The following is a 26,492-nucleotide window of genomic DNA, read 5'->3' on the forward strand; positions in this document are numbered from 1 at the left end:
CTTCATTCTTATGACTAAGTCTTAGGGAGGTTAAACCCAAGGTCTTTGAGGAATTTATTTTGTGAATCTTTATTTATTTATGAATCTTCATGAAATGTCATGTGACATAATTCCTAAGATCATATAGTAGCCTCAGGGCTTAAACATAGGACTGTGTTTTTAAGTCTATGTATCTTACCCATAAGTAGCCACCTCTACTTGTGTTCTTTGATCTTGATATCTTAGTTGAATAAGCTCTTGCAATCAGGACTGCCCTGTGAGTCTGTGCAGGCTGTGCCCTGGACAACTTTGAAGGATTTATTCTAAGCTACATGAATGGGAATGGCACATCCTCAATTTATGGTGCACATCATGGAGAATTGTTTGCAACAGCCCTGACATAATGCAGAATCTGAGGTGGCTTTAAGAAAGGAAAATGTAATCATTATGAAAAAATGATTCTCATAACATGTACAAGTTTGTATGAAAGTTGTATAGGCCATGGTGCAAGGAGTATTTCCAACTAGTTTTTACACAGGGGCCTATTCTCTTATAAGAATTAAGCCCTTGACATTAGATGAGTATCTGTATGGGTCATAACATGCCATGGAGAAAGAGTTTGCTGTAACTGATATTGACAGTACACTGTATTCTCTTTCTGATTTATTTGATGCACATTTACTAAGCATCAAGTTATGAATGAGACATTCCAGGGACATGGCACAGTGTCTGCCTAAAAGGGGGTTAGAAATTCCCTGGGGAGAAAACACACTTAGGATTTAATTTAAAAAATAACAAACTAGGTAGTATTTTATTTAAAAAAAAATTGTATTTAAGTACAAAAAATGCATGTTACTAATCTTGCAGTAGGAGGCCAGGAAGGGGAGATTTCCAGTTTGGACTAGTTAAGGATTAGTTATGAAAACAGTGGTAAGGGTGGGGGATGCCTGAGATGAATCAGAAAGAGTAGATAGAATCGAGGTGGATACATAAGAGGATTGAGGGTGAGGAAGGAGGGGCATTTCAACCATGAGTTGAGACATCTCTTTCCACTTGCTTTAGCTCTTCTGTATGACATCAAAGAGATGCCTGCAGCTGCCATTCTAGTGATGAGTGGTCATAAGAGAAACATCTGGATGGAGCTAATAAAAAAGAAACATTAAAACCCCAATCCAAAAATAATTAAAAAAATAAAACCAACAGTGCAGGCTTTCTCTTCTCTTCTTTTGTTAGGTGCTCATGAGCTGCTATATGTGGAAATGAGCCAACTGAGGAGAGATGGCTGAAGAAGGCAGGCGACTGGAGGCAGGTAAATGGGATGGCCTCTAATTATAGAGGCTGGGGCTACACTGCAAATAGGGCTTTTCCTAGTTGGAGCAGATCCCCAGTACCACTCGAGCTGGAAAGCAAGGGTAACATCATTTTATGAACTGCCCCCACAGTACACTGGAAGGACTAGCGAGATAAAGTGTGTTCTGTAACAAAAGTGAGCCTATGCTTGCATATGTATCAAATTTTCACTAGATTTAAAAGTATATGTCATCAGGCACAGCATGGAATTGAAGCTGGAAGCCAGAATCAAGAGAGAGAATGAAATCAGTGCATTTACATTCCATAGTAATCCTTTTTCCCGTGGTCTTGGTAGTCCATGGAAAAAAAGAACAAAAGGCTGAGCTATTAAACTCCCCGCCTCAGGCTGAAAGTTGAGGGGTGGGAGATGGAGCAAAGAGGGAACAGAAGGAGAAGCTGGTCGTGTTGAAAACTCTTCAGCTGTTCTGGGAGAGACACATTTCCTCTTCAATGTAGAAGATGCCACCAGCAAAACTTCACGAGAGGATTTGAAGGATCCACTGACACGTTCATATCCGAAGAATTTTCTTTCAGAGCAGGTCGTTTAATAGGCATCAACCGTGCTGAATGAAAAACCAGAGAAAATAAACTCAGAAACCGAAAAACTGCAAAACTTAAAGTGTTGGTAGTAAAGAAAAATGTCACTAAAGGTCAGAAGTAAAGGAACTCCACATTTCAGATGAGTTACAAGATGCAAGACATTCAATGAGGCACAGGAATGAGAAGTCAACCCCAAAGCCAGGCTTCTCACCATGTCAGGTGCTTACCACTCAGACATGGTGCTAAAACACAGACCCTGTTCAGGTCTGGGGGGACCTGAGGTTCTGCGTGTCTAACAAGCTCTTGGGTAATGCTCAAAGCAGCCAGACCTCAGAACCCACACGGAGAGAAATGTCGATGGTACAGACTTTGTCTTCAGATCTAATGAATATGAAGGGCACTTTGATAGAATTTGAACAGTGGAAAGTCAGAAACGTAGAATAAGACATATTTCAAGGGAAAGAAAAATCAGAGAGAATTGAAACTCATGAAAGGCAGTACAATCGTGATTCTGAAGGCCTGATGCTGGTGGGATATGATTTGAGGAGGTGATTAGTTTTGTGAGAAAAAAAAAATGACACTTGTGTACGTGTGAAACAATTGTCTTATTCTTGGAAAGAACAAGGGAGAACCAAATAGGGTATGTCTTAATAACACCCTTCAAAAGAAGAACCAGATTCCGAGACTCTGCTCTCATGATGAACTGCCAGGGTAAACCACAGTTCAGCAGCTGCAAGCACGCTTGCCAATTACAGAGATAAAAATGTTTCTGAAAACAAAATTTTACGTATTCCCCCCCACCTCAACCCCCCCCCCCACCTCTGAGGTTGGCATCATATCTTCCTGTGTATCTTGGGTGTAGCTTTTACCAGGCAGAATTTAGACACTAGAAACCAAATGAGGTGATAAACAGAGCCAGTTTGCAGAAGAGTCAAAATAACCCAGCAAGAATTGAAACCACAAATGCCCTAAGAGTCCGTCATTCACCAACCGAATGCTAATAGGAATCGGCACAAAGGACTATGCAGGTTAGCTCAAGGACTTAAAAACTGCTAGGCGGTGTTGTGTGTGATAGTGTTCATTTTACCTTTGGCTTGTTTTAGAAACACATCCTACTTCTGCCACCCCACCCTTCCTCAGTGTCATCACAAAATGGTTTCAGTGCAAAAAAACTTACAACACTAGGGGGAGGAGGGTATCTGGGACTTATTGTGTTGGTCAAAAAGTTCGCTTAGGTTTTTCCATAAGTCTTTATGGAAAAACTCAGATGAACTTTTTTGGCCAACCCAATACAACTCCAACCTGGGTGTCAAGAGACCTGAGTTCTAGAAGCATGGATGTTAAGATCTTCGGATCATAATGGGTGACCTAGATCATGGTCTTTAGATCTAGATGGGTGCAAATCTCAGCTCTGCCATTTATTCAGTGACCTCAGGTAGTTAAGTTCATTGGCCCACTACTTTAAAATGGAAATATTAATAGTACCTACATTCACAGGCTTGCAGGCAATCTTTAATGATGTAAGACACTCAGAACAATGCACAGCATGGAATTAATGGTTGATAAATGTCTGTTATTATTGTAACTAACTCTGTCACTAATTCAGGCACTGTAAGAAAGATATTTAATAAAAAGGGAAATAAAAAAATTCCTAGAAACAAATGACAATGAAAACGTGATGACCCAAAGCCTATGGAATGAAGCAAAAGCAGTTCTAAGGGGGAAGTTTATAGCAATACAACCCTACCTCAAGAAACAAACAAACAAAAAAAACCCCATCAAATAGACAACCTGACTTAACACCTAAAACAACTGGATAAAGAAGAACAAACCCCAAAGTTAGTAGAAGGACAGAAATCATAAAGATCATAGCAAAAATAAATGAAAAAGAAAGTTAATTAGCTCAATTATCAAAAGAGTATGAACATCAAAATCCTTTCCATAACTAAAATTCTATGATTGTGTGGTCATTTTGGCCAATAAATTTTTAACATCCCAAGGCATCTGGGCAAATAATTCTTCTCTGCTAGGTCCTTATAGAATGTCTGGTAAAGCATTCAAGACCTGTGTTGATGGAGCAAACCTTTCCTTCCAACTTCTGTTCACAGCTCCTGTTCACAGCCCACACTGTGGGCTCCAGGTAGCTCTACTCACTGGCCCCAGAATGTGCTTTCAGAGTCCCAGGACCATGCCATCTACATCATTTTCTCTCCAGACTGCCTTCCCTGCTTTCTGTCCATACCCCTAAATCCTATCTATCCTTCAAAAACTAACCCAGGTTCCAGCTTCTCTATAAGGTTTTCTGCGACGGTGATGGTCATTTCTGTCCTTCTACTAACTTTGGGGTTTGTTCTTCTTTATCCAGTTGTTTTAGGTGTTAAGTTAGGTTGTCTATTTGATGGGGTTTTGTTTGTTTGTTTGTTTCTTGAGGTAGGGTTGTATTGCTAAGAAGAAGTCTTGTCTTCAATACAGAATTAGTTGACCATTACCATATTCTGCCTTCATTCTTCTGAATTTGTTTTCCTATATTTGTTAACTTTCTCAACCCACTCCAGTATTTTTGCTTGGAGAGTTCAATGGACAGAGGAACCTGGCAGGCTAGAGTTCATGGGGTTGCAAAGTCAGACGAGACTGAGCTGTCACTCCTTAGCTTTTCAACTAGATAATAAACTCCCTGAGGTCATGCACAAGGATTTGCTCTTGGTATCTCAGTCAAGCCTAGTATTTCCCCAACACAAAGGTGTTTTAATAAACAGCTATTGATTGGTTCCTTGTAAAAACCTGTGAAGCACTTAATAAGGCAATTAGCTTAATATGGAACTTCACTGAATGCTAATACTCTTCCTGCCAACATCTCTTTCTGCCCCTCAAAGACATCTGAAAAATTGATCTGCTTCCATCTAGTGGCAATTAAAACACAGGTGGTTCCTGTGGCCAGAAAAGACTTTCACTCAGTGGGTATGAGCATGAAAAAAATCTTTCTGTCTTGTGGATTTCCTGCCCACAGAGACAGGGAGGTCAGCCTAGAGAAGGGTCAAGGACTCCCATCTACATTAGCTAACAAGAGACAGAGAGGGCAATAAAAGAAACTTCATGGGCCCTATGTCCCCATCCTGTTACCCCTCCTGACTCTCTCATCTCACCTCCTTCCAGCCAAGTTTTATAAAAGAGATGATGTATATACTCTGCCTCTACATTTTCATCCCCACTGATTCCTCAACCTCTGGCTATAGGACTTGCATCATGAGCTCAACACTGAAAACAATTTCCCCACTGATACCCTTATTATATCTAGTAGAAACTTACTGGTTCTCCTTGCAGTATTTGAAATCATTTTCATTTCCCACTTTCCTTAGGTGGAGAAGGCAATGGCACCCCACTCCAGTACTTTTGCCTGGAAAATCCCATGGACAGAGGAGCCTGGTAGGCTGCAGTCCATGGGGTCGCTAAGAGTCGGACACGCCTGAGCGACTTCACTTTCACTCTTCACTCTCACGCATTGGAGAAGGAAATGGCAACCCACTCCAGTGTCCTTGCCTTGAGAATCCCAGGGACGGGGGAGCCTGGTGGGCTGCCGTCTATGGGGTCACACAGAGTCGGACACGACTGAAGCGACTTAGCAGCAGCAGCAGCTTTCCTTAGGATCATGACCCCATACTCTCCTCATTTCCTTCTACCTTTCTGGCAGCCTCTCCCTGTTCTCCTTTACCTTAGCTGAAGTGTTGATATTGACCTTCCTCTGGCTCCTATCCTCTCTCCCACATCCTCTTCCATTCCCACACTGTATAGACTCCCTTGGTGACTGTACGTGTTCCTAAGATATGGTTACCTCCTGTAATGTGAGGACCTCCAGATCCATTTCTTCTGCCCCAAGGTTGCCCCTTTGAGGCAGAAGAAACGGGCAGATAGAACCAACAAACTGTGGTTGAACCACAGACACCTAAACCTTAACAGGTACAAAACTGAACTTGTGATCATCACCTCCAAAACTTCTCATTCTTTTGTGTTCCCATCTCAGTAAATAATAAAACAGAGATGGTAACCATCCACCAGATCCCAGATCAGAACCATGGCAACTTATTTGAGTCTTCTCTCTCTCTTAGTCAATTAATAATCACAGTCAGTTGATTCTACCACCAGTTATCTCACAAACTCATCCTCATTGCTATTGCCCTAGACAGGCATCATTGGCTTTAACCTAATAACTTCAAATGCCTCCAAAACAGTTCTTTGCCCTCAGACTAACTCAACTCATGTTTACAAACTTTTATGGATAGTGATCCTCCCAAGATGCAAATTTCAGCATGACATTCACCTGCTTCAACCCCTGTTGGTAATAACTCAATGACCTCAAGTCCATACTCCTTTGTATGGCTTATAAATTGCTTTATAATAGCCTCTGTTGCCCTCTGTCTCCCCAGGTTTTCTTTTGTACCCTAAGCTACAGCTCAGTAAACTATTAAGAACTTCTCAATAACAATCTGTGGTTGGTAGGATGGTTGCCTGAACCAGAAACCAGCCTCCTCAGGGACCATCTTGCTTCATTTCCTCCAGCATTTGAAAAGGAGCCCAGTTGTCTGGCTGGGCACCTAGTCTGTCACCAAAATCTCATCTCTGTTGTTCGTTTGACTTATACTTTCCTTCCTAAAATTTCAAAGCAAGTCACCAAACTCTGAAACTGAGAAATGTCTTGTTGTCTTCATTTCTGCCAGGTGGGGCCTTGTATTTTCATATGTATGTGTTTTTGCAATTGAAGAAATATGAGATTCAAGACCAAATCAAACAACTTCCCCTTCTTTGGGGGAAGCTGTAGGTAGAATTAATGCTCCCCACCTTTCCCACATTTCTGAAGGTCAGTGCTTATCAGAGGTCTTTTACCCTCTCGTACTAGGTGCTGCAGGCTCAGATCTGGAATTATACCATTTTCTTAGAACCTGGGATTCATTAGTTTTTCAATAAATAAATCCTTGTTGACTTGATTGTTCACTGAATACTATATTTAGCATTGCCCTCATGTTCAGTCAGGATAAGAAGAAAAAAACCATAATGCTTCCAATCCACAAAGAAAATTCTGAAGCAATCAGAAAAAGCTGTCTTTACATAAACTGTCCCTTCTTAATAGGGTGGTACTTGTTCATTCATTCGGCTCCACTAGCACTGAAAAACCTGACAGCTATTAAGGAAGGTTATTAGATTTATTACTTTGTCTGGAGACTTTATTTGGATGAGATCCCATGTAAATAACTGTGGGCTTGCATGCTCAGTTGCTCAGTCATGTCCGACTCTTTGCAAAGCCATAGACTGCAGTCCATCAGGCTCCTCTATGTTAGTCTCCAGACAAGAACACTAGAGTGGGTTGCCATTTCCTCCTCCAGGGGCTCTTCCCAACCCAGGGACCAAACCCATGTCTCCTGTGTCTACGTCTCTCACATTGGCAAGAGGATTCATTATCACTGAGCCACCTGTGAAACCCATGTAAATAACTCCTAAGGAGTTAATGTCTCTAGCTATAACAGGAAGTATCTCACAGAGGTAGAGAACAGATCAACAGATGTAGAAACTTCTTTCTGATCAAACTTACCTTCTCCGAGACTTTTTACCTAAAAATAGAAGAGAAAAATGGTATCAGCAGAAATAGGCAATTTCTCTATTTTACACTTAGAAGAGAAGGGAGATTCCCTATCTCAAAACAATTTTTTGAAGAGTCTTATGTCAGGTGGACCTCATCGGTGTCTAAGGGGATTTGAGGTCCTGGCTTAATGTTCTCATTTGAGCTTTGGTAGATACTCATTCGGAACAGACCCATTAATGCAGATGCTTCTTAGAGCACCATTTCATCCTTGATGCTGCTCATAAAGACAGAAGGCTAGTCTGAACTGTCTGATGATCAAGGCCCCATGTATCCATTCTTGTGTTTACCCATTCTGATCTGCCATCTCATCCTACCTGCAGAATCTTCCCTAAGAGACTCAGCTGCAAATACTGTAAGAATATGTATCATTACACCTCATGTCATCTTCTCTGTGAGAATATGCAAGAGAAATTTCACTCAGGTCTCAGTAGTTGGAACTACACACCTCATCTGTGTAACCATTGTGTTCTTATCTTACAAACATACTGAATAGCATTACGGCTTATGTGTCCTTCTTTGGCTGGGTGCAGGAAAACAGGCGTATCTGAAGCCTCTTTGTCCCTGGCTTTGACTTATTTGTGGTATTCTAAACCTTGACCTTCTTTTTCTTATTTTTAAACTAATTTTCATTTGCTGTGTTGAATGCGTCTGAGAAACTATCTTACATTCTTTTTGAAAAAAGCAGAGTATTAATAAGTGAATGAAACTGCAGGGTTAGGCTTCAGAGGAAACAAAAGCAAAAAATGCTTTTTGAGGAGGAAAAATATGACTAGGAGCCAATGTATTTCTGTGACTGTTAAGCTGGAGCACTAGATGATGAAATCTGGGTCCAGGTCCCTTTTTGCCAACTTAACTACTTTCTCTCTCTAAGCTACCATTTCTTCATCTGTGAAAGAGGCTGGTAATTGTTTTCCTCACTGAGTTGGTAAAATATACTCAAATTATTTAAGCCAGGGCCTAGAGCATAGACAGTGCTCAATTCTTGTTTCAAACTTTTAAAATGTTAGAAATTGCTATTTTAAGTACTTCTTCCAAAATTTAGCCAGCCAGTGACATGAGCCAAAAGCATTTGAGCAGGGAGAAATAAATCTGAGTGAATTTCAGATTCTGTTCATTTTCATACAAATATATTTTTCTCTCAGGAACAATGAAACACATAGCAATACATGAGCAACAAGCTGTTCCTATTGAGAGAGTTTCTTTTTCAAGAAAAAGGGAACTAAGGGGCATCTGTTCAGTTTTGTGCCCAGTTCTCAACCTGTGTGTTGGTTCAGGTGGAAAATTCTTCTCAGGGGGGAGGTGGAGGGGAGGAGGAGAAAAATAGAGCCTCATTAATCTGAAGACCAGTGGTTTTAAGGGGCATATTTTGATGGAAGTCTGATCTCTGACCCTAGCCCCTGGTGATATGAAATTTTAGAGATATGGTCGAAAACAGCATTGCCTCAGTTTCCTCATTTACTGAATAGGGCCAGTGATGCTGACTAATCATAAAATGATGATGCTAGGAGAAAATATATATATATATATTTCTAGACAAGCCCATACACATGGAAGCATGTTTCTGGAGCCCACCCTTACTCCTTTCTTAGGAAAAAAATAAAGGAGCTGAAGTCTGGATATTAAGAAAACTCAGGCAGGGGCCAAAGTATAGGTTCAGAAGATCTATCTGAGGATAGGATGGGGGTCAAGACTCTGGTCATTTTATTAGCTACTCTGCTCAAAATATTCACTTGTCCCTTTTTTCCAGCTTTCAGAACCCCGAAAGCCTATATACAGTTCTCAGATTGATGAATACTGGATGCAGGCAGATTTATTGGCTTTGATCTTTCTTCTTATACAGGCATAAGCTCTATTGTATTAGAAAAGCTCTAGGGGCTTAACCCAGGAATCTATCCATCATTTATAATCATTGTCTCTACAGGAAAAACATTTCTTTTTCCAAGAACTAACAGCTAAACTTTTTTAGAAAATAAAGTCACTTGAGAGTTAGCAATATCAGAAGGCATTTCACCAATGAGGACGACTGAGTGTGAGACTAAAGATGCCCTGACTTCCCTACAAAGTCAGTGATCTCTTAGGGCTTCTGTTCGCTAGTGCTTTTTGTTGGCATAACTGTAACTACCCTAACTGCCCGTTATCTATTTCCTGTTTGCCCCACACTGATTCCCACAGTGGGGGCACGAAGTTTTCAAGGTATCAGTTTGAGATCTTGTACAGAAATGACTCCAAGGTAAAAAAAAGAATAATTAAAAACAACCCCACTGCTTTTCTCATCTGGTTAGAACACAGCCTTAGGTAGAACCTGCCTCCTGCACCCCACTACTAAATACGCACTTCAATTCTGTTTTTTTTTTTATTCCATTAGCACTTATTGAAATATTTAGCCATTTGAGAATATCTCCTTACTAAGGAAACTTCCAGCCCCACTATCTTTAGTGGTTATTTAAATAATAGCCCTCTTATCCCAGAGGGCAGAGCTTAACTACCCCATCTATTCTCTACCACTTCACTTCTGCCAATGTCACCCAAAGAAGGAGGAAAGAAAGGATGATTGTGAGACAGGCTTTCAGTCTTAAGGGAAAGGATAATCAACAGTAGGAGAAAAATCTCATTCTTCTCTTGCCTTAGTGCAATATTTAAGTAAATAGCATAGTACTATGAGATGGTGGGATCCAGTCTCAACTGAAGTTGCAAAAGCAGGAGCAGAGACCCTTTAACTGCTCAAGACTCTTCACTTTACAGTTAATGAAGTTCTTGTACACCAGGAGCACCCCCTTCCATTGTGTTTCTGGGTTGGTTACAAAACTGATCTAGTACCCTTGGTCTGGGCTTCCCAGGTGGTGCTAGTGGTAAAGAACCCACCTGTCAATGCAGGAGATGCAGGAAATGCAGGTTTGATCCCTGAGTTGGATAAGGGCATGGCAACCTACTCCAGTATTCTTGCCTGGAGAATCCAATGGACAGAGGAGCCTGGCGGGCTACAGTCCATGGGGTCACAAGAAGTCAGACACAACTGAAGCAACTTAGCACGCAAGCACCCTTGGTCTTCAGTTTGGAATGAAAGATCAGATCATACCAGAGGACCATTAGGGATTGGCAGATAATATTCCGGCATTTGCCAGTGAGAATGGGTGGTATAGCAGTCTTTACATACTATATTCATGGAATATAATATATACTAATTAATTTGATGGAAGTGAAATTAAATGGTACTCAATTGACCCCATAGAGGTAACACAGAAAAGTTGTTTAGCCATTGTTTTGAGGTCATTGATGGCCCCTAAAGTTGAAGCAGGGTTATGTTTAAATCTGCCTAATGTCTACACTCGTCATAATCTTCAATGTTTCTGCCTGATGTCTTTGGCCAAATGTGGGAGCACATAACCAAGACTTGCCTGATTATGGGCCTATAACCAGCAGGTTGGTTCCACTTGAGGGTTTGGACACACTCAGAAGGGCAGTGAAGAGAATGATGCTTCTGTTCTTCACTGATGGTGTTTTGCCTACTATGCTAAGCAGCAGACACTAACTTCTTGAGGCAGTCCTCCTTATTATCTTTTCTTTTCCAGTCCAGAGTGGAGGGGAAGCATAAGTATGGGGTGCATTTGGTTAAACCTGTGACCTTGGTGAATAGACACAGGGAAAAAAATGTGGGGATTTCCCTAAGGGACAATGCAACAGCTCCCACACATTAGGAGTCAGACAAGTGTCTGACTCTTGACAAAGTTAGGTATTTGAGAGCAGTGCTTTGAAAACATTGCCTGCGTGCTCAGTCGTGTCCAACTCTTTGCAGCCACATGCACTGTAGCCCACTGGGCTCCTCTGTCCATGAGATTCTCCAGGCAAGAACACTGCAGTGGGTTGCCACTGCCTACTTCAGGGTATCTTCCCTATCTAGGGATCAAACCTGCATCTGCTCCTTTTTTTACATTGGCAGGTGGATTCTTTACCACTGCGCCACCTGGGAAACCCTGTGGGACATTAAATTCACTTCCTAGTAGAACTGCACTGAAATCAAAAGCATGTGGGCTCTTATAGGACCAGATCACACATTCTTTTTTTAAGAATTAAATAATAGCAAACCATTACAATTTCTCATTTGTCTGTTAATACCCTAGCAAGATGGTCAGGTAGTAACAGGTACTTGAAGATAGTAGGCATTTTAAAAGGCCTTGTCAGATGAAAAGAAAAAATTAGTCAACTTATTGTAATCAGAGTGTGTACTGGGCTGCTTCATGCATCTCTAGGGACTGATGTTTATAGAACCCAGAACTTGGTATTCTGCTTTAGTCAAAGCTCTCATACTTAATTTTCTGTGGCTTTGCACATTTTCTTCCACTTGAAAGTTGTGCTATTTTTACAGGAAGGTAAACTCACATACTTTTTTTTAGTCTCCTTGCCAGCCAAATGATAAATGCCAACCCAAAGAATGCGGTCACCATGACTGCCACCGGGATGAAGAGGGGGTTATAATCACTCTCTTCGTTTATTGAGATAGTCCTGTTTACTTCTGAAAGAGAAATCAGTAACGCATTTAGATGAGGCCACAAGCATTATTTCCTTAGTGTCTTTTCAAAACATTAAACTTTATTCCTCCTTACATCTTCTAATAATTGTCCATTTGACACTATTAGACAGATGAGGAAACTGGCCTGGGAAAACCCGTGATGAGTGTACAGCAGAAGCAACGACTAAACTAGCTTTTCTGGCTCAATGCCTACAGAATCTCAGTCCTCAGATTTGTGAGTCATAGAATTCCTGGGAGATGTACCTAAATATTTTGGTAAAAAGTGGTCATTATTGTATTTAGCTCTATGATCTTGATCACTGCCTAGGACTCAAACACAGAGAACAAAAAAGTCTAGTACAACTACAGAAAAAATAAAAGCCAGTGATCTGAACCAGGTAACTTTTCAACCAAAGCAAAGTATTAAGGCTTTGAAGCAGCTATGCAAATGCAGGCACATACAATCACATGCCAAGGACTTGCAGTAATTTGTCTTTCAAATGCTGTAGTCCTACCATTTCCCTCTACTTCCTTCACAAATCAATAAAAGGATACATTTATATATCCTCTCATAAGGGTGAACTAAGTTTATGTGGGGACCTTTATTGAAAAAACACTGATACGAAAAAATTTATCTTCTGATACCACCAGTTGAAGAAAATTACTTTTGCATATTGGCACAGGGTCTGACTGTCCCTTATTCTTCACATCACTTTGATGAACCCTTTCAAGGTGTTTTCATCCCCGCACCCAAATGTATAATGGAAAAGAGGTGCAATTCCCAGAGGGTTGCATCTATGGACTGTAGGAGGTTAAGGAGGCAGACACTAGCCCAGCCTTTAAAGGAAATGCCCCATAAGTCTGATGTGCAGTCTTCCTCCAAAGACCTCATGCCACCTCCCCAGCTCCCTACCCCACTTCCTGGCCCTAGACCACAGAGAGATCAGCTTCTCTGTGAGCTTCTACAGATCCTACCACTTAAGGACTGCTGCCACGGGATGAACTGGGAGAGCAGCACTGGCGTATTCACACTACCATGTGTAAATAGCTAGCTAGTGGGAAGCTGCTGTATGGCACATGGAGCTCAGCTCGGTGCTCCATGGTGACCCAGAGGGGTGGGATGGGGTGGCTCAAGGGAGGCTGAGAGGGAGGGGATATGTGTATACTTAGAGCTGATTCACGTTGTTGGATAGCAGAAACTAACACAACATTGTAAAACATTTATACTCTAATAGAAATAGAGCCTTTAGAAAAGACAAAAATAAAGCATTCTTTCATTGGTGTAGTCTTGGGGCAGACATGGGTAAGTGTTCTGTCAAATGCTAATTGAACATGGATTAATATAGCACCTATTGCCAGGCGCTGTGTCAGCTGGAAGGTATACAGAGATGAGTAAGACACAGTTCTTATGCACAGACAGATTTGGGAGGAATCAACTTTGTGATAATTGAGAAGTATCCATTACTTTGGGAATTAGGTGGACACTGGTGACTTTTGTGGAGATATTTTAGTAGACTAGCCATCTCATGCGAAGAGTTGACTCATTGGAAAAGACTCTGATGCTGGGAGGGATTGGGGGCAGGAGGAGAAGGGGACGACAGAGGATGAGATGGCTGGATGGCATCACCGACTCGATGGACGTGAGTCTGAGTGAACTCCGGGAGTTGGTGATGGACAGGGAGGCCTGGCGTGCTGTGATTCATGGGGTCGCAGAGTCAGACACAACTGAGTGACTGAACTGAACTGAACAGAGAAGTGAGATTGTACTGGAATAGAAAAATGTATAAGAAATAAGTCAGTAGAAACAGTGAGTTTAGATGTTAAGGGAGGAGGAGTTGAGAATTGGCTGAAAAGTAAAAAAAAGCAATCACTGTCATTGAAGGAAGAGGAAAGAGCAGCCAAAGATTTTATGGTAAATCAATGTGTATGAATCTTTTTTTAAGCTACATATGTCTTAGCAACAAAACTTCAAAGTTTAATACTTTTTCCCACCATGTGCTTATTCATCAAATACCTCTTTAAGTCTTGAACATATTGGGCCAAACTTACTCACTTTGACATTTTGGACTAGGGCTGGACCAATTTCCGGACAATCCACAGATAGTTTTTTTCTCCCCAATTAACTCAGCTTCTTCTGAACAACTGAAGGTGCACGTGGAGGAAAAGCCGAAGTCGACAAGGGGGTGATTACAGTCCATGGTTCCCAAATCAGGTTCTGTTAGAGGCTCACATTGAATCACTTCAATGAAGAAGAAAAAAAAAAATCAGTATTTCTGAGCAGAGAACTTCTGTGAGGAACAGCTTTTAGCCAAACTGCCTAACTTAACTGGGGAACCATTGACATGAATCTAGACATTTCTAATTTCTAGAAATTACTTCTGATGGTGCTTCCAGGCTTTCTTGTCTTGAGAATGATGGAGAGTGGTGAGTCAGAGGTAGAATGAGGAGAACCCAGAAAGCCCATGGTGGGAGGGGAGCAGTGGGGTTGGGGAGAGGTGGGGAGACCTGGCTGATGTTGCTTCCCCAGCCCTGGTAACTCTCTAGCTCTTCTGGAAGCACCATGCTATGTGGCCTTGGCCTCAAGAGCTCTTATGGTGCATTGTCAACAAAGACAGAGAATTTCCTGCCTTTGGGCTTCCCTGGTGGCTCAGAGGTTAAAGTGTCTGCCTGCAATGCGGGAGACCCGGGTTCAATCCCTGGGTTGGGAAGATCCCCTGGAGAAGGAAATAGCAACCCACTCCAGTATTCTTGCCTGGAGAATCCCATAGATGGAGGAGCCTGGTAGGTTACAGTACACCCGGTTGCAAAGAGTCGGACACGACTGAGCGACTTCACTTTCACTTTCACTTTCACTTTACCTGTTCTAACATCAGTCCAAGAAGTTTTGAAAAACACCGCCATTCTCTGAAGCAAGTCCCTCAAATTTTTTAAAATTTAGCAGGTTGGTCAGTTAGTTCTATGATTCCAAAAATGATTGAATGGTTTTTTCGAGAATTAAACCACTTAAACTAGTGAGTCAAAAGCATAAAAGTTGAATATGTAATCAAAACTTCACAAGTTTAGATGCCACCAGTTTTTTTCCCCTAAAGAGATGATCTTGACAGTAAATAAGAAAGAAAGAAAAAAAAAAAAACCACCATGTTTCAAATGAAAAAAAAAAATCAAGAGATTGTATGTTTGTTTTTCACAGAATTTGCTATTCTCCTGAGAATACATGGAGGAGGAAAGGTAAAACATGATTCTAAGGATAAACCAAATAAAACAATCAATAAAGACCTCTAACCCCACCACCCCACAATAAGGGGTTATTGAAAGGGAGAACAATCAAAATTCAACAGCAGTTCAGCAAGACTGATTATTCCATAGCAATGAGAAAAATAAAAATAAGATAAAAAATACAGTATAACCACACTGTTCTGCTGAACAGTGTGTATATATATATATATATATATATATATATATATATGCACATATATAGTGACATAGAATCAGAGATAATTGATTGTTATTTTTTGTTTGTGGTTTTTCTTTTAAATTAGAAAAAATAACCCCTTTGAAAAGTATCACGGTAAAATCTAAGTTAGGTTAAATTATGTTTCAAAAGAGGACACAGAATTCTTAGTAAGGCTCCGCCACATTTTCTTAGTTTATAAATCCAGGATTGCCATGATAAAGCCTCTGGTATGAACATAGGCTCACCTTGACAGGTTGGTTCTGGAGATGACCAATTTCCAAATGGTCCGCAAGTGGTTTCTTCAATCCCAATTATGTCTGTTCCCTTAGAGCAGTTGAAGGCACACTGCGACATGAAGCTGAAGTTTCCCAAAGGGTGAGTACAGGTCATGGTACTCAGCTTTGGGGCCTCCAAAGGCACACACTGAGTCACTTCAATGAAAAAAGAAACAGAGTTAAGAGGACCTGATGAGCCGGTTGAATCTTAGCTCTGATACTTAATAAACAAGTATCTTTAAGCAAGGTGATTTAATCCTTCCAGCTTTAGGTTCTTTATCTATAAAAGAGGGATAATGATAAATGTATTGACTTCTCAGAGTTTGGGAATTAAATAATTTAATGCAAGTCAAGGATTTAAAGTCTGGTTCATAGGAAGCTTTCAATGAAATATTAGCTAATCTGCATGCACACAATCTTATTATCTTTGGCATTACCTGGACAGAGAACTTTCAAATGTAGACAGGTTTAAGTGGGAATGACCAGCTCAGTTTGGAAACAGCTGCCATATTAGAGACCCTAAGTATGCCAGAGTGTTGGAAGTAGGAGGTTCACAGAAAGACTGGGTATCCATAACTGTCTTCTTTACAAGGGGAGAAGATAAAAGCTTTCAGTTCAGTTCAATTCAGTTCAGTCGCTCAGTTGTGTCTGACTCTTTGCAACCCCATGAATCCCAGCATGCCAGGCCTTCCTGTCCATCACCAGTTCCTGGAGTTTGCCCGAATTCATGTCCATCAAGTCGGTGAAGCCATCCAGCTATCTCATCCTCTTTCGTTCCCTTCTGCTCCTGCCCCCGATCCCTCCCAGCATCAGGGTCTTTTCCAATGAGTCAACTCTTCACATGAGGTGGCCAAAGTATTGGAGTTTCAGCTTCAGCATCAGTTCTTCCAATGAACACCCAGGACTGATCTCCTTTAGGATGGACTGGTGGATCTCCTTGCAGTCCAAGGGACTCTCAAGAGTCTTCTCCAACACCACAGTTCAAAGGCATCAATTCTTTGGCGCTCAGCTTTCTTCAGAGTCCAACACTCACATCCATATATGACAACTGGAAAAATGATAGCCTTAACTAGATGGACCTTTGTGGGCAAAGTAATGTCTCTGCTTTTCAATATGCTGTCTAGGTTGGTCATAACTTTTCTTCCAAGGAGTAAGCAAGCGTCTTTTAATTTCATGGCTGCAATCACCATCTGCAGTGATTTTGGAGCCCCCAAAAATAAAGTCTGACACTGTTTCCACTGTTTCCCCATCTATTTCCCATGAAGTAATGGGACCAGATGCTATGATCTTCGTTTTCTGAATGTTGAGCTTTAAGCCAACTTTTTCACCCTCCTTTTTCACTTTCATCAAGAGGCTTTTTAGTTCCTCTTCATTTTCTGCCATAAGGGTGATGGCATCTACATATCTGAGGTTATTGATATTTCTCCCAGCAGTCTTAATTCCAGCTTATGCTTCTTCCAGCCCAGCATTTCTTATGATGTACTCTGCATAGAAGTTAAATAAACAGGGTGACAATATACAGCCTTGATGTACTCCTTTTCATATTTGGAACCAGTCTGTTGTTTCATGTCCAGTTCTAACTGTTGCTTCCTGACCTGCATATAGGTTTCCAAAGAGGCAGGTTAGGTGGTCTGGTATTCCCATCTCTTTCAGAATTTTCCACAGTTTATTGTGATCCACATAGTCAGAGGCTTTGACATAGTCAATAAAGCAAAAATAGATGTTTTTCTGGAACTCTCTTGCTTTTGCGATGATCCAGCGGATATTGGCAATTTGATCTCTGCTTCCTCTGCCTTTTATAAAACCAGTTTGAACATCTGGAAGTTCACGGTTCATGTATTGCCGAAGCCTGACTTGGAGAATTTTGAGCATTACTTTACTAGCGTGTGAGATGAGGGCAATTGTGCAGTAATTTGAGCATTCTTTGGCATTGTCTTTCTTTGGGATTGGAATGAAAACTGCCCTTTTCCAGTCCTGTGGCCACTGCTGAGGTTTCCAAATGTGCTAGAGTATTGAGTGCAGCACTTTCACAGCATCTTCTTTCAGGATTTGAAATAGCTCAACTGGAATTCCATCACCTCCACTAGCTTTGTTCATAGTGATGCTTTCTTAGGTCCACTTGACTTCCCATTCCAGGATGTCTGGCTCTAGGTGAGTGATCACACCATCATGATTATCTTGGTTGTGAAGATCCTTTTTGTACAGTTCTTCTGAGTATTCTTGCCACCTCTTCTTAATATCTTCTGCTTCTGTTAGGTCCAGACCATTTCTGTCCTTTATCGAGCCCATCTTTGCATGAAATGTTCCCTTGGTATCTCTAATTTTCTTGAAGAGAGCTCTAGTCTTTCCCATTCTGTCGTTTTCCTCTATTTCTTTGCACTGATCACTGAGGAAGGCTTTCTTATCTCTTCTTGCTATTCTTTGGAACTCTGCATTCAGATGCTTATATCTTTCTCCTTTGCTTTTCACTTCTCTTCTTTTCACAGCTATTTGTGGCCTCCCCAGACAGCCATGTTGCTTTTTTGCATTTCTTTTCCATGGGGATGGTCTTGATTCCTGTCTCCTGTACAATGTCATGAACCTCTGTCTATAGTTCATCAGGCAGTCTATCTATCAGATCTAGGCCCTTAAATCTATTTCTCACTTCCACTGTATAATCATAAGGGATTTGATTTAGGTCATACCTGAATGGTCTAGCGGTTTTCCCTGCTTTCTTCAATTTCAGTCTGAATTTGGCAATAAAGAGTTCATGATCTGAGCCACAGTCAGCTCCCAGTCTTGCTTTTGCTGACTGTATAAAGCTTCTCCATCTTTGGCTGTAGAGAATATAATCAATCTGATTTCAGTGTTGACCATCTGGTGATGTCCATGTGTAGAGTCTTCTCTTGTGTTGTTGGAAGAGGGTGTTTGCTATGACCAGTACATTTTCTTGGCAAAACTCTATTAGCCTTTGCCCTGCTTCATTCTGTACTCCAGGGCCAAATTTGCCTGTTACTCCAGGTGTTTCTTGACTTCCTACTTTTGCATTCCAGTCCCCTGTAATGAAAAGGACATCTTTTTTGGGTGTTAGTTCTAAAAGGTCTTGTAGGTCTTCATAGAACCATTCAACTTCAGCTTCTTCAGTGTTACTGGTTGGGGCATAGGCTTTAGGAAGCATCGAAGCCTGCATTCTGTCTTCATATCTCTAGACCAATTCCAGAACTTTGGTTCTTCTGATTTTGACAGTCCTCTGCAGAACGTATGTCTACTTCCTTTCTCTCATCAGTGGCATAATAGATTAAATTAAGACTTGGAATTCAGTCTTCATGTTTTAGGTCCTGCCACATCATTTAGGCAAATATTGCAACTCTTGTGTCTTATTCCTTATCAAATGTGAGCTATCATTTTAACCTTGTTCTTAAGAAATAAATGAAGAATTGAAGATTGAATTCAAGAAATTAGAATAATTTTAGTATTTTCCATCTACAATACAAGTCCAAATGAAAGTCACTTATGTTGTCCATATCAGTGCATGCCCACAAGCAGGTGCCTAAGTCTCAATCTTACAGTTACAGTGATAAATAAAATACTGACTGATCCCAAGTTGCTGTCAGTCTGCTGAGGCATGCAGACAACTAAATGGATGATTTCAACAAATGCCAGATAAATAAGAAACAAATATGTGGAGCTATTGGAACACAGAATAGGGATGCTTAACCTGTCTTGGCATCCAAAGAAAACTTCCAGATAGAAATGGTCCCTGAACTGTTATCTTCCAGTTGAATACGTATTTTATCCATGTGCAAAATGAGGAAGCCATGAGCAAGTCAATGAGCTACAAAGCAATCTGGTAAGTGTGGAAGACTACAAGGATTTTGATGTTAATACTAGAAGGAAAGAGGAGGGATGATGTGAGATGAGATTAGATAGAAAGACAGGTGCTAAGGCAAAATGCCCCTATCTTTTCATCAATTTAATGAGTATCTACTATAGATCAAGCATTATTCTATGCCTTGAGTTCAGAGTTCAGATTTCATCCTATGGGACAAATGATAGGTAGAAATTAAATGGTGGATGGCCACATATGTGTGATGTTTACTTGATTTTTTAAGTTGATCAGACTGCCTATAGTATGAATAATATATTTGAGGTGAGCTAATTTAAAGATGTAGAACTCAGCTCAGAAATTATTGCAATAATCTAGGAGGAAGATAATGAAGGCAATAGTGTAGAGTTAACAAGTAGAAGACAAGTTGGAGAAACATTAAATTATAAAAATGAGTAGTGTGTTACTTTGCAAAAATGTAGGAGGAGGTGAGAGAATTTTATACCAGTGTACCCATATAAATGGTGGTACCACACACTGAGATAAGGAATACAAAAAGGAAAGCTGGCTGGATAAAATTGATTTTTCAATATTTGGGGCATCCCAAAGATTATGCTTAGCATATTTGGAGTTCAGGGCTGGAAACAGATTTGTCTGTCCAAAGCCCACACAGATGTGTGTGTCCACAGAAGTTTCTAGGTTTGACCAAAGGGGACATGTAAAGCGAGAAGAGCAATGGATGAAAGATGGAAGATAAGAAATAACAATAAATATATGGGCTTGAGTAAGTGCCCATGAGGAAACCCAAGGAGAAACAATCATAGGTAGAAAGAAAACCAGGGAAGAGTTGTATGATGGAAACCAAGACAGAAAAAAAAAGAATAAAACATTCAAAAAGGAGTGAAATGGGCATGCTGATGAGATAACAATTTTTAAAAATTTAGAAATGGAGTGAGTGTAAAGTATTGGATAGAAGTCAGGGCTTAGGAATTGAGTGAAATGAGCCAGATCTGTTCCAGTTGGTTGATCATTTAAATTTGTTTGGCTTTAATTCCTTATTCATTGCAAACACTGCTCTTTTCTTATTATATTTTTCTATTTTATTCACCAGATACTTCAAATATAGTTTTGAAACTTCACCAATATCAATCAAAGGACTTGAAGTTTCTTTCAGTAGTGAGTTGACTAGGTCAAAGACTCCATGTCTTTCAATCTATGTATTCTTTCCTTTCTGTTTCTACCACCAGGACTCAGAATGATTTCAACGGACTCCTAATGATGCTCTCCATCATCCCATCTTCTCTTTTTTGTTCTCCGGTCCATCTTATGCACTGCTTCTAAGATAATTGCCCTAAATTCTGGTGTTCAGATACTAAGTGGTTTCTCACTATCAAATAAAGGCTAGAGATTTTTATTAGGCAATTTTGAGTCTTTACAGGCTTCCTCCAGCATATCTGGCTTTCCATCAGATTAAATTATAAGCATGTGTAATTTCCACTGTGTGCATGCTCAGTGGCCATGTCATATTTGACTCTCTACGACCCCATGGACTCTAGCCTGCCAGTCTCCCCTGTCCATGGGATTTCCCAGAGAAGAATACAGGAATGAGTTGCCATTTCCTCTTCCAGGGTCTCAAACCCCTGTCTCATTTCCTGCATTGGCAGGCAGATTCTCTACTGCTGAGCCATCACGGAAACCCATAATTTCCACTAGTTAACTGTAAATCCTTTAAGGTAAGAATCTGTAATAGATTTATCCTCATCCCCTAAAATGCCAGCCAATGTGTTGAATTTATTATTCTATTTTCTGATAGACACTATATATCAATATGTGAATTTTTCTTTTTGGTCTTGCTTTTCTGATGATCTTGAAGATAATGTAAAAAGCAAGGTGGATAATTCAGCCTCCTAATGATAAATGGTATTGTTTCTTTCAGATTCAGTGTTCTAATGCATCCAACAAGCTCACTAGCTTATGCATTCCTTAACAGCCAGAATCTATCCTGATTCATTATTGTAATCCTTACAGCTTTTATTCCAATGCCAATGCTCTTGTGGTACTCAAAAGGACTTGTTGAGAAGTGAATTGAAACTTCATGCTGACTTATGAAATCTTTACAGAAAAGTAACAATATTGTGCAAGCATGGCCAACTGATCAAAACTTCTCATTTCTCAGAATGGCTAGTATCATTTTCCCCCAACCAACTTCCATAAACTATAATACTTTACATAGGAAGAAACAAAGAAACAAAAGCAGCTTACCAAACTGACACTCGGGCCCGTAGTACCCCAAATCACAGTTGCAGGTGTAATTATTGATGACTTCCACACATTGTCCATGGCCGCTGCATGACCAGGGTTTACAAGAAGCTTTAAAGGGGTCAGAAGTTATTTTTAGATGGATACTTTTTTAGTACTCCTAGTCATTTCTTTAGATAAAAACAACTTTTTGGCTGTGACTATTTTAACAAACAGGGAAAAGTATATTTGTACATTCATACCATTTTTGCATAAAAATCATATCCTAAAATTTTTATTTATACAATAAAGTTGTCATACAGCCATAGACATTTGTTTTTAGAATGAATTTACTGAAGCTAATACTCTATAACATTTAGGGGAAACAGTGATATACATTGAAACTCTTAAAATTTCTTTTTGTTTTGTTTTTGATGCAGTAAGTGGGTTAAATGATAACCTGACCCCAATCACTTCTGTAGTATGCTTGGCAATCCCTCTCATTATAGAAAGTACTGAACAAAAATTAGAGAGTCTGAACTTACTGAATTAGTATGCACATGCATGCTCAGTCATGTTCAACTCTGTGACCCTACAGACTGTAGCCCATGAGGCTCTTCTGTCCATGGAATTTTCCAGGCAAGAATACTGGAGTGGGTTGCCATTACCTACTCCAGGGGATCTTCTCGACCCAAGGATTGAACCCCAGTCCTGTGTATTCTGCATTGGCAGGCAGATTCTTTACCACTGAACCTCCTGGGAAGAAGCCCTGCTAAATGGGCAGAGAGTCCAAGTGAACAAGAGACTGAATGAATGTTTCACTGTTAAAAATAACTTGGAAAAATACTGATTACTTTTGAACTGTCACCGTGGTTTCTACAGAAATTTTCACATACGACAGATAATGAAACACTGCAAAGTTTCATTACATAGAATTCTATAAGATTAGTGCTCCCCAGATGACTCAGTGGTAAAGAATCTGCCTGCCAATGCAAGAGATGCCAGAGATGAGGGTTCGATCCTTGGGTCAGGAAGATCCCTTGGAGGAGGAAATGGTAACCACTCCAATACTCTTGCCTGGATTAGCCCATGGACAGAGGAACCTAATGGGCTATATAGTCCGTGGGGTCACAAAGAGCGGGACATGACTGAGCACTATAAGATTAGGCCAAAAAGGAACCACGTAGCATCAAGTCGCCTACTTCATGAGGAGGAAACAGTGACGTGAGCATCAGCTCTTGGCCCTCTGCTTCCGCTTCCCTGCCTTATTATCAGGGACACTCACTGTCTAGCTCTTCCTCCTTGCTTTCCACATGGATTTGTCATCTTAATGTAAACTGATTCAGGCAGATAGATTTGGGGCATAGGGCCTAGTCTCACCCACCAAAAATGCTCAGAAGTGACATGATTCAAGCTTAGTTAGAGGACTGGCCCTGTTTCAGAATGCCCTAGCAGCTGCTCTGTGGCCCCAGGTTCCCATGGGGTTAGCGCATTCGTCCTCTGCACTCTGCCCTCCCTGAGCAGGGCAGCAGTCTGGTCAGTCCCTACCTGTGTAGCAGAGGGCTCTCTTTGCTTTGTGGCAGGCATCATCGTTCCATTTCCCCGAGTCTTTGATCCTCTTGATATAGATTTCCACACAGTCCTCCTTACTCTTCCTGTTGTTGGGCTCCCCTTCACCCCAGTTCTTTGCTTCTTCAGTGAGAGATTTGTTGGTTCCCACCCAAGTCCACACCCCTTCTACTTTCCGGATTCCAATCCAGTAGTAAGTACGACTGAAGGGAAGTGTCTTATTCAGGTATTCGATCTCTCCCTTGTTTTGTATGGCAACTAAATCTGTGTAATTTCTCCTGCAGAACGCTCTAGCCTCTTCCCAGGGCATGGGTCTTTTAGAATAATGGTAAGTCCAGCAATCGGTGCCACGATGCGCAAAGAAATCTGAAAGACATCAGTGTGAATTGTGTAGCCGCATGGTTATAGCTGAAAAGAACCTAGAACTAATCCAAGCTGATCCTGACATTTAGAGACGAGGAAGCTGACACCTCAAGAGGGTAAGTTACCTGCTTGAGGCTGTGGAATTAGTCACCTGCAGATCTGAAGTAGAACCTAGAACTTCTAGTCCCAATCACTTTTCACCATAATATGGAATACTTTTGCTCATAGCTCTATTTTAGATGAATTTGGTGGCTTTCTAGATTTATTTTCATAAACTAGTTTTTTTCTCAAAACTTATTTCCAGTAAAATTTAACCAACATATTTTAGAAATTCATATTTCTTAGTGGCTCTCAATCATTTAAAGTTAATTTAATTACAGTATCATATAACTCTAAAATTTATTGCCCACTCTTTCATTCTGGGATAATTTCCTAAAGACCAATATTTATGTTTCTAAAGGAGAAGTAAAATAAGAAGAGAAATAATGGCACACTTTGAAGTAACCTCTTTTATGTCAAAAAGATAATGTTTTACCATGAAAGAGCTGCTTCTGGGAAAACAGACAGTCCAAGCCTTATATACAAAATAGAAAAAGAACAATTTACAAAACCAGATGAGGTAGGATTATGAAACTAATTTTAGATTTTGTTACACACACAAAGATATTCAGCTGATGGTGTTTAATAATCACATGGGTGCTTCAAATATGAGGTCTTTGAAGAAATCAAAACAAACACATAATTACACAATGACACTATAATAATACATGCCATTCTAAGCATGGTATGGTCTAAGTGAAGCACTATTATAGCACAAGGTGAAAGTTTTCACAGCCATCACCATTTGCTGAGTTTTCACTGTGTAGGGCAAATACTATGGAGAAATACCAAAGAAAACACAGATTCAATTTTTATAGTTTCCTAAGGACTCTGAGCAGGGAATAACAGATGCAAAGAATACATAATTAATCTTGATCAAATTAAACAAATATAAAATGTACAGAGAACTGGGAAACAGTTATGATTAAGGAATAAATCATGTCATAGAATAAACCCTGCAGCAAAAGTTGGGTCAAGGCTAGGCGTTCTCTGGGGAAGGAAATATTAAAGGTGAAAGGAAGAAAAGGGATGTTTGCAGAAAGGGTAGAATTAGCAGCCATCTACCTAATACTTTTACCTGCCACTTTTACCTGTGTACACTCAGTAGATATTTACCAAAACCTGAACATATGTTTTTTAAAAAGCTTAGCAATATAAAAAAAATCATAACATACCGCAACAGAGCATAATCCAGACCCACAGTTGAAAGACATTCCACAAGCCCCTCTGAACATTTTGACATTTCCATGGACATAGCTGCAAATAGAATACAAAATTTTACTCAGATTTATACTCTAAATCACCATTTTACAGGTACCTTGAAGAGGTACTTACAACTTTCTCAAAGTTCAAAGTATAACGCATATGCCTACTAACCTTGTCTGAGGTAAGAGATTTCTCAGACATGGGTGAAAAAGTAGAGTTAAATTTGCTTCAAAACTGGTGTATAGTTGTTTTTTTTTTCCTCCTATTTTAGCCTCAAGCTGCTATTGCTGCTGTTCTGATATTTTTTTCTACATTTCAGTAACTTTTTGCATCTACTTATCTGCTGAGCTGTCAGATAAAGCTATGTGATAGTTAGTACATATATTTTTTAAGTGTTCTTTGGTCCTTAATTGGAGAAGAAAATGACAACCCACTCCAGTATTCTTGCCTGGAGAATCCCATGGACAGAGGAGCCTGGCAGGCTGCAGTCCATGGGGTTGCAAAGAGTGGCACACGATTGAGCAGCTAACACTTACTTACTTAGTCCTTAATGAACTATTAGTGTCTAGATTTAATATTAAAAACTCACACTTAACTATGATGGGTCAGTACTCCAAATTCCTAAAAGAAGTAGGTAACCAAACAGACACTACTGAAAGAAAGGAGTTCATTTTTTCTCAACTAAACAGAAATACATTTTGAGCAACTCAGATGACAAGACCATAAAATTTCTTCACATCTTTACATCATATTTTCTGAAATGTATCAATTCTCAAGATAGTGTCAGTGTTCAGTCACAAGAGTGCTAATTTCCGCAAGATTGTAGTACTTCTTCAGGAACCCTCAGTAGAGACAAGTCAAGGAGAAGAAATCAGCACACGTGGGAAGAGAGATTCTAGGAACACTTTTTAATTTAGACTCAGCAATTTTAGTTTTGGCTTTTTTAAACCAAAAAATAAATGTGCTGCTTCTTGTCTTCTGCCACCTGCCTCTGCATTCCAAGACGAGGTTCTATCTGAGCATCTGGACATATTTTAGGCTGAAAAGCTTACCATGGCTTTGCTCCGTCCTTTTGCAGCCCTTCAGCCTCTCAGCTCAGCACCACAGGTCTCTGGGTCCTTGCCCAAGGCTGGGTGTGCAGGAAGACTGCACTCACTGTCCCCAGAAAGGCTTACTTTCTTTCATATCTCTAACCAAGGCTCACACCCTCCCCTTCCCCTTCTTCCTCCCCTTCCTCCACCTCTCTGCACCTCTTTCTCCACCCCTTTCCTAGTCTGCGCTCTAGCACCAACCCTAAGAAAACAAGAACTGCTGATCCAAGACATTAGTGCTGGATCTTCCCTTCTTCCCTCCTTTGCTCCCTCCCTCTTCCTTTCTCCCTTCCTTCCAACCTCCTCCCCACCTTCTCCTCCCCTTTCTTCTTCCTCTCCTCCTCCTCCTCCTCCTTTCTCTGTCTCTCTCTCCTTTCTTTTTAT

At 40.5% G+C, this 26,492-nt stretch overlaps 1 protein-coding gene across 1 annotated transcript; it reads right to left on the reverse strand.

Moving 5' to 3' along the window:
* On the reverse strand, positions 758–26,228 carry SELL (selectin L). The gene is made up of 9 exons (XM_018060287.1): positions 26,070–26,228; positions 24,987–25,068; positions 23,329–23,715; positions 21,805–21,912; positions 15,708–15,893; positions 14,062–14,247; positions 11,883–12,011; positions 7,451–7,469; positions 758–1,892 (listed from the first exon to the last, which is right to left on the reverse strand). Exons 1-9 carry the CDS (start codon positions 26,070–26,072, stop codon positions 1,874–1,876), a joined length of 1,119 nt encoding a protein of 372 aa, XP_017915776.1. The 5' UTR covers positions 26,073–26,228; the 3' UTR covers positions 758–1,873.

The sequence above is a fragment of the Capra hircus genome, chromosome 16, assembly GCF_001704415.2.
Source record: "Capra hircus breed San Clemente chromosome 16, ASM170441v1, whole genome shotgun sequence".
Taxonomy (NCBI): domain Eukaryota; kingdom Metazoa; phylum Chordata; class Mammalia; order Artiodactyla; family Bovidae; genus Capra; species Capra hircus.